General features: G+C 42.6%; 1 protein-coding gene across 2 annotated transcripts; it reads left to right on the forward strand.

The window, feature by feature from the left end:
* The first annotated feature begins 1,447 nt into the window (after nucleotides 1-1,447).
* On the forward strand, nucleotides 1,448-7,363 carry pcdh18b (protocadherin 18b). Of its 2 annotated transcripts, none has more exons than XM_057349406.1 (4): nucleotides 1,448-4,319; nucleotides 4,725-4,813; nucleotides 5,131-5,291; nucleotides 6,031-7,363. In XM_057349406.1, the coding sequence occupies exons 1-4, from the start codon at nucleotides 1,833-1,835 to the stop codon at nucleotides 6,771-6,773; spliced, it is 3,480 nt and encodes a 1,159-aa protein (XP_057205389.1). In that variant the 5' UTR covers nucleotides 1,448-1,832; the 3' UTR covers nucleotides 6,774-7,363. The 2 variants fall into 2 exon arrangements, with proteins under 2 accessions (XP_057205389.1, XP_057205390.1); XM_057349407.1 differs by having other exon boundaries at nucleotides 1,449-4,319; nucleotides 4,758-4,813.
* Nucleotides 7,364-8,950: the final 1,587 nt, after the last annotated feature.

Genomic DNA, 8,950 nt, shown 5'->3' on the forward strand with positions numbered 1-8,950 from the left:
TTTGTCTTTCTGAGAACAGTACTGACTGGAACCCTTCAGAATGTAATCTGATTATTTGAAATTATAATGAAATTGGTTTACATTTAAAGGAACTCACTCTCACACTTAGTTTAAGAAAGAGTACCATGAAAGGACAAAAGTGAAACTATGAGCATGGCAAACGCATGCAGTTTCGATCGAAGAGAAGGAGCAGGGCTCTCTAACAAGCCCAGCCCTGGGTATTTCACGACAGATGGACAACCACAGGTCACAGGACTGAATTTCAACGCAGTCTCACGGTACTCCCATACAACACCCGTCCATCAAATGTGCCAAGTGAAATTCTACTGAAATATGTAATGTGTCATTTAAACGATTTAGGCCTATTTGCTGTGGATTTTTAGACCATTCAGCAAAAGTTGCGAAATAATTCAAACTGATTGAAACATTTCAGTGAATATGGAATTCTAAAAAGACATGTGAAATAAGCAAAGGCTATGTTTAGATGCCTAAACAGAAATTGTCAACAAAATATTGTGTGTCGCTAAAATTGAGGTGTTTCTCGCAGGACTAATGTAATTACTGGTTTGAGTTTTCGGGACGTTCGAACCAGATGGTCATGAAATATCCAGAAGCTCATGTTTGCGTTTTGTGTATAGGGGTGAGTGAGCATAATGATGCTAATGACGCACAATCAGAGACGGTGTGTCGTATAGCCCCATTGTGCGCTGGGGGCCGAGTGTGACCTCTCTGAGAAATCACGTTGACTGCGGGTTAACGGAGGTTGGGGGAATCCTTTTCACCGCGCGCGCGATTAGCCACGCGCGCACACTCCTTCAATAAGACACAATAGTGCGCTCACATACGCTCAGATATCATCCAGTTTAGTCTTCTTTCTTAATAGGCTATTTGTGTTGTATGTTTAACAGTTCGCTGTGTGTGCTATTACTATACTTTTCCATATTAGCCAGTGCACTTAACATTATCCACTTTCATAAAGAAATTGTATTATTGTTGGAAGAGATAATTAACGTTTCAGACAAAAAAATCAAAGCGAACACAAAGTCTGCATCTATTTTTTATGAACTCAATATAGCATACGCAGTCCTGAAATGATGAAAAAATGTTTAAACCCAAGATTATCAAACTTGAACTGCCTGAACTGCAATATGCAAGTTTATTTTGAAGTTTCGGCACGCCTTCTTTACTTTAAAAGTGTGAGAGATGTAAATTCACTAAAACTGTATAGTGGAAGGAACCCAAAGTGTGCCGGGGTGACAAACGTTGGTCTAAATACACGTGTCTTTTTTCTATTGTTATGGCACACTTCTAAAGTTCTGGCGTGATCTGCTTGCCAGCTCCACCTCAACCACTGCTCTTATTTCCTCCATTCTGTCTCTTATTCTTTTCTTTTTCTTTTCTGGGATGTACAGCTGTGGGGCGAGGAGGGGTAGCTGGACAGATTTTGGAGAGGGAGGGGGGCACAGTCTGAGGTGGGCTGTAATGGGCCAGTCACTGTTCTCAGAGTCACAGACAGACAGAGCGCGCGCACACACTCACAGAAGGAGTTGCGCCTCCCACACACACGCGCACCAATTCACACACAGAAGGAAAGTGGATGTGTGCAGCAGATCAGTCCACGGCTGCAATACCGCATCGGAGTCCTGATGCTTTCTCCGAGGCGCTGAAAACAGAGGAGCGCTGATTCCTCGGCCCTGCTTGCATTTAGCTTTAAATCTATGCACGGCATCAAAACGGGAGGCGAGCGCATCTGAGGATTTAACATGCATTAATTGTAACCGAACAATTCACCGGGCAGTTTTCTCTCTGTGTGGAATAAATACTTTTCGAAGATGGGAACGACTAAACAATCCAGGGATGTGCTGTTTTGCAAAACGCTCTTTAAAGTTATACTTTTGGCGGCCGTGGCACACGTCGTCTCGGGTAAGACTTTAAAATATAAAGTTTTGGAGGAGCAGAGAGTTGGTACGGTGATCGCCAGACTGAAAGAGGATGTAGCCAGCGTTTTATCCAAACTCCCGAGCTCTGTGTCCCCGCGGTTCCGCGCCATGCAGAGGGGCAGCACCCCATTGCTCTCCGTGCGCGAGGAGGACGGCGAGATCTGCATCGGCACCAAAATCGACCGGGAGAAGCTTTGCGAGAAAAACTTAAACTGCACTATCGAGTTCGACGTGATCACCCTTCCTACGGAATACCTTCAACTGTTTCACATCCAAGTGGAAGTTTTGGACATCAACGACAACGCTCCGCAGTTCTCTCGGGCCATCATACCCATAGAGATATCCGAGAGCGCATCGGTGGGAACGCGCTTTCCTTTGGATAGCGCGCTGGACCCGGACGTCGGGGAAAACGCGCTGCACACGTACTCGCTCACAAGGAATAACTTTTTCAAAATCGATATCAGGACGCGGACTGATGGCGCTAGGTACGCGGACCTAGTGGTGATGAGGGAACTGGACAGAGAAACACAGTCCAGCTACCAGCTGCAGCTCACTGCCTCGGACTCTGGCGTGCCGCCGAAATCTGGCTCAACTCTGCTTAAAATCAGCATATCTGATTCCAACGATAATAGCCCAGCGTTTGATGAGCAGGCTTATGTGGTCAACCTATTGGAAAATTCCCCACCGGGAACGCTACTGGTGGATCTTAACGCCACAGACCCGGATGAAGGCAACAATGGCAAAATAGTTTACTCTTTCAGCAGTCACGTGCCAGCAAAAATCTTAGAGACCTTTAAGATTAACCCAGACAATGGCCACATCACACTGATTAAGAAGGTTGACTATGAAACCACTTCTTCATATGAAATAGATGTCCAGGCTCAGGATATGGGGCCGAACTCCATTCCAGGCCACTGTAAGATAATCATCAAAGTGGTTGATGTCAACGACAACAAGCCAAAAATCAACATCAACCTCATGACTCAGGGCAAAGAGGAGGTGGCCTACATCTCAGAGGCCTCCCCTGTTGATACGTTCATCGCATTAGTGCGTGTGGACGACATTGACTCAGGTGTAAATGGTGAGGTTGTGTGCCGTCTCCATGGCCACGGGCATTTTCGCTTGCAGAAGACCTACGAAAACAACTACATGATTCTTACTAATGTGTCTCTGGACCGTGAAAAACGCTCTGAATATAGCCTGACGGTGATTGCTGAAGACCGCGGCACACCAAGTCTATCCACTACCAAACACTTCACAGTACAGGTCCAGGATGAAAACGACAACCCTCCACGCTTTGAAAAGAGCCGATATGAAATTTTTAAGTCTGAAAACAATTCGCCAGGAGCATATCTGACCTCAGTGATGGCCACTGATCCAGATCTGGGCACTAATGGCCAGGTGACCTACTCTATTGTGGAGAGCCAGGTCCAAGGCAGCTCCATATCGACATATGTGACTATTGACCCATCCACCGGGGCTGTGTATGCACTCCGAAGTTTTGATAGGGAAGATGTGGGCCGGCTCTCATTTACCGTGCAGGCACGAGATAGTGGGAGCCCAGTGTCTCTTAGCAGCAATGCCACTGTTCTACTCACTGTACTGGATGAAAATGACAACCCACCCATCATTGTTTCACCATCACTAAGCAACCACACAGCTGAGGTGCCATTATGGAGGCACGCCGAACCAGGTCATCTGGTAACGATCGTCAAGGCGACAGATCGTGATGCAGGGGCCAACAGTGAGCTGACTTGCTCCATCATTGCTGGTAATGATGACGGACTTTTTGTCATTGACCCACGGAGATGCGAGTTACGCACCAACAGAAGTGTTGAGACCTCAGGTCGCGAGGGATTTGATCTTACAATCCTGGTGCAAGACAGAGGGGCCTCAATTAGACTCTCGGCGAGGGCCGTTCTCCATATTGCCCTACGGGACTTTCCGGAGAGCTACTCACTGAATCCTTCAGACCTGAACAACCAATCCACTTTAGATGTCTCCATGATCATCATCATCTCCCTTGGTGCCATCTGTGGTGTGCTTCTCATCGTTATGGTCTTGTTTGCCACCCGGTGCTCCAGAGAACAGAAAGACCCCCGACATTCTTATAACTGCAGAGTTGCGGAGTCCACCTACCAAAACCATCCCAAAAAACCTGCCAGGCAGATCCACAAGGGGGACATCACATTGGTCCCCACAGTTAACGGAACTCTTCCTGTGAGGGCCCATCCTCGGTCCCCCTCAGCATCCCCTGCTCCTGAGAGCCGCCAGAGTCATCACAGCCGCCAATCACTCAACAGCTTGGTCACCATCTCCTCCAATCACGTGTCGGAGAACTTCGCACTGGAACTTGCCCATGCCACACCACCGGTCGAGGTAAAACATTTTTCAAATGACTAAAGCATCACAGGATAATTTCTTCTGCTAATATGAAGGTCTATGATCAAATTCTTAGTGCATGGTTTGAAATGATATGCAAGTAATCAATATTTGTGAATTCTTTATTCCTGATTTAAAGTCCCATTTGTTATGATATTCAGTATGATTGTTTTATTTATAGCATGTTTATTCATACACCCATATATTATTTCATCACGTATAAGTATTCTTCCGTATCACCTGCATCTTCCATCATTCAACCCCCTAAATCCCCCCACCCACCCCCCATTATCACTACCATGGTCATCTGTATTTGTGTTGGCTTGTTGTCTGGTCTGCCATTATTCATTTTTTATTTCCATTTTTTTTCTTTATTTGTCCCCACCCTTTTTTTGGCTATAGCAAGTCTCACAGCTTCTGTCCATACTTCATCAGGGCCAGTACCAACCCAGACCCAGTTTCCGTGGCAACAAATACACCCGGAGCTACAGGTAACCAATCACACTTCAGCCTGTTTTTGCCTTTATAAATTGGTCTGCAGGGGTTCAACGTTAAAATTGTTTATTTGTGTGTAAACTGGGCTCTTCCTAAAAACTAAATGATTAAAAAAAGTAAAATATTTTAATTAAGATAGATTTACATTTATGCATTTGGACGATGATCTTTATCTAAAGTAACTTAAAATGCATTAAAGCTATACATTTTTACTGATTTATCATGTTCCTTAGGAAATAAAAATGAGACTAACTTTAAGACCAAATATATTACCCATACTCCTTAGCTAAACGTCTGCTTTGTCTGTATCTAGGTATGCTTTGAATGAGATGGATAAGTTCAGCCTGAAGGACAGTGGCAGAGGGGATAGTGAGGCGGGAGACAGTGATTGTGAGATGGGAAGAGAGTCCCCTCTGCTTGGAGAAGGCTTTGGTGAACTCTTCACACCTGATGGACATCACAGACTGCATCCATGTAAGCATACGAGTGTGATGTTGATAAAAGTCTTTACACTAGGTGTTTCAAAGCAAGAACCATTTTCGGTTCCCCAAAGAACCATTTACTCAAAGGCTCTTTTAATATCCATTTCTTTCTTACTTTTTATCATCTAAAGAACCTTTAGTGAATCAAAGTTTACAACTTAAATTTTACAGTATCAAAACCAATGTTCTCATCTTTAAACATCTCTTACTTCATATTGGAGAAAACCATATGTAAACTATAGATTTTGATGGATAAAAATACAGTCTAATCATTAGAGTGACTATCCCACTCATTGGGTTGCGAGTGGAGATGGGCCATTGATTTCTGTAAATCAGCACTCTCATCATTTATTCTATGCATGAGAGAAACTGGGCTAAATGAGGGCCTGTTTTGCAAATGCACCAGATTGGGCATTTATTAACTCTAAGATGTATTATAAATGGCCTTTCAAAATTAATGGAGCTATAATCAGTCCCTGGAACATGAATGAGTAATGGCGAACATGTTCAATGAGGGCTACAAGCTGGCATATTTGATTTGTTTTGCATAGCCTCGAAAAAAAAACGAAGCAGGGTTGGATGAAGCTGGAAACGCTTTGCTTAGTTGTTTTGTTTCTAATAGACTTATTTGACTAGTTGAGGGTGTGTTCAGTTTTGCATACCATCCAAAAACAACATTCATTAACTAACCTCTACCATCGTTGCTGTTGTTTTATCTCTGATCAATATAGCAATGAAGCTATGCACCGAAGAGTGTCGCGTTCTCGGCCACTCGGACCAGTGCTGGATGCCTCAGTTGGCCTCTCCAGCATCTTCAGATTACCGTAGCAACCTCTACATCCCCGGAGAGGACCCCCAGCAGAAAGCCACTCCTGAAGCACCGCAGTCCGGAGAGTCGACGCTAAGGAAGAAAAGTTTCTCCACCTTTGGCAAGGAGAATGAGGAGGGAGAGGGAGAAGCAGGTGATGGGGAAGATCTGTGTGGAACGACTTCTCTGCTGTCTGAAATGAACAGTGTGTTCCAGAGGCTCCTCCCCTCTTCAATGGACTCTTACAACGAGACCAGTGAAACTGAAAAGACAACAGCCTGTGCAGCAGGAGCAGGCTCACTGGAACGAAGGAAAGGTCACTTGCCCGGAAAGCCAAGCACTGCCACCTATCAGCAGGGCGTCGCAGTTTGGGCCGCTAATACACACTTTCAAAATCCTGGACATGGTCACGCCCCCGCTAGTCACATGACAGCAATGGTGGCTCCACTTCCTGCCCCTCTGCCAGCTCCCATGCCAACATCAGCTTCCACCTCAAAATGGCTGCCTGCAATGGAGGAAATACCAGAGAATCATGAGGAGGATGAGTTAGAGTCTGTGCTGGGTCATCTGCACGGAAAACGCTGCGACAGTCGGAGCGAAATTATGGACGCCAGTGAGCTGGTTGCCGAGATTAACAAACTCCTTCAGGATGTCCGGCAGAACTAAAGAAAATAATCTTTGTCTCTCTCTACAGTTAAATTAAAACAAATTTATGTGAAAGGACAAAAAGATGAAATTAAACAAAATAAAAAAAACACAGAGACCTGCACTTGTCGTTAAAGTTGCATTTCTGGATGTAATGTGTTTTGTGAATGCTAATTATCCAAATTATGTTTGTATTTTCTGGTTTTTGGCCACAGTGTACACAATGTTAGTGTATTTATCTTTGTATTTTAAAAATACAATTTGTAGTCTTTATATTTATATATTTGTATATACATAAGTTAAAAATGTACATTATTTCAGATTTCTATTTTTATACATGCATGTTGGAAAAATAATCATGAACAACATGCTTTGGTGTAAATATTCTTATTTATGAAAAAGTTTTTCTTTTCTTTTTTTTCAATGGTATTGTTATATATGAGCATAATATAAGTACATTCATATTATTATTGAAAATGTGTTATTTGGTGGGGTGGGACAGAATACAAAAGCATGTTTTGGGGGTGGGAGTGGTATTTATAATGGTGTATCCTATGTGTCAAGTTCGGTTTTACATTAAACAAACTGCGAAATAAAGAGAATTGCAGATATGTCACACATGCACAACTCTTTTGACTCGTCGTTGTTGCACTGATATATTTCTAAACAAGATCTTTATCTGTTTTTATGACTCATGTTTTTATGTTTTTTTAAAGGCATGGAAATTCATCCCAGTAAATTACAGTATGTGCTACTCTATTTAGTTTTTATGTTCCTGAAATATCCAGCAAAATGGGAGTAGGCAGTTTTGTTCTTCCCCTTCACATACTGATCCAGACAGCAGACTTAAAAAAAAAGTCAAGACCATTTTAGTCACTCACATCCGTGCTGCATTCGTTTTGAGCGCCCCCTACTGATTAAACAAGAGAGGTTTCAGTCAGGATCAATCAGCGGAAATAATGCGGATAAAGAGTAAGATAAAAGAGGAAATATAATTTGATTTTGTCCTAAATTGACGTTTATGTAAAGAAATATAAAGTTAAGGTGAATAATAGGCCACAAAAGTAATTATAGAGGTATATTTCGAATAGAGTGATCACTGATGGGAAAATGAGATTCGATGCTAGAGCCCCCTAGAGACGAGAGTGCGCAATAGCAACAAAACAATCTCTCCCCCTCTCTCGGTTTACCCGATTTCAAGTTGTAAATCTTTTGTGTTACAGTTACCCACTGAATAACTGATAAACATTTTGGAGTTGTAATTTAGCTTGACCTTTTCCACCCAATTTCTCAATAACCGGATTTACTTCCCTACAAACACGTCGAAATTACACAAAACAAAATGCATTGCAATGACATTTAAAGGCGGAAATGACTGAACGCAAGGTGGTATTTTGTAAGCTACAGATTTTCCAACTCAAACAAAATGAGAATGTTTTTGCCCCTCTTAGTTTAGTAGTTCAAGGCAGAAAATGACAACCTTTCTTACCGCTCATTTTGACATGCAGCAATTCACCTTGACTTGCAGTCAAATAAGAAAAAATACTTTTTTACTTTCAATCTTTTCTGAGATAAATTAATTTTGCCCTTCACTCTTAAACACACGCACATATGTACGCACACAAACACATATAATCCTCTATAACCTTTTTATATAAGAAAAACAGCATGCAACAGCCCTGAGGACACTCAACAGACCTAATCTACCCAACGTGGCTTTCTTATGTGCATTGTAATTCAATTTCCTGGTAAAGTTGTATTGCTTTAAATGAATAATTCATTCTGTTTCTCCTTCTCCTACCGTGCCTGTTTTTGCATCTGGGTAACTGTCCCAGGTTACATTAGGTCTTTTTTCACACCCAGTTGCATACGCATTGCATAGAAAGCCATGTCTCTTGCTGAGGCTTCTTGTCACCAAGCAGGTTGGCAAATTGACATAATTACTGAGGTGGATTTGTGATTAGCTTGCGGTGAAGTTGAGGCTGTATATTCACATCTTCCTCTTCATCTCAGACATTCTCTACTAAAAATACACCTGTCTCCCTCTTCCATCATTTTAAGACCTGAGGATAAGTCTGCCAACAGTCTCTTATCATTATCACTTTGTGTGTGTATGTGTGTGCGTGTTGATGTAGTATTGCAGCAAGGTGATTGCGAGCTCTGTTAACACTACAAAAAGATAGAGAGACTCAAGAAAT

Source organism: Triplophysa rosa, linkage group LG13 (genome assembly GCF_024868665.1).
Source record: "Triplophysa rosa linkage group LG13, Trosa_1v2, whole genome shotgun sequence".
Classification (NCBI taxonomy): Eukaryota; Metazoa; Chordata; class Actinopteri; order Cypriniformes; family Nemacheilidae; genus Triplophysa; species Triplophysa rosa.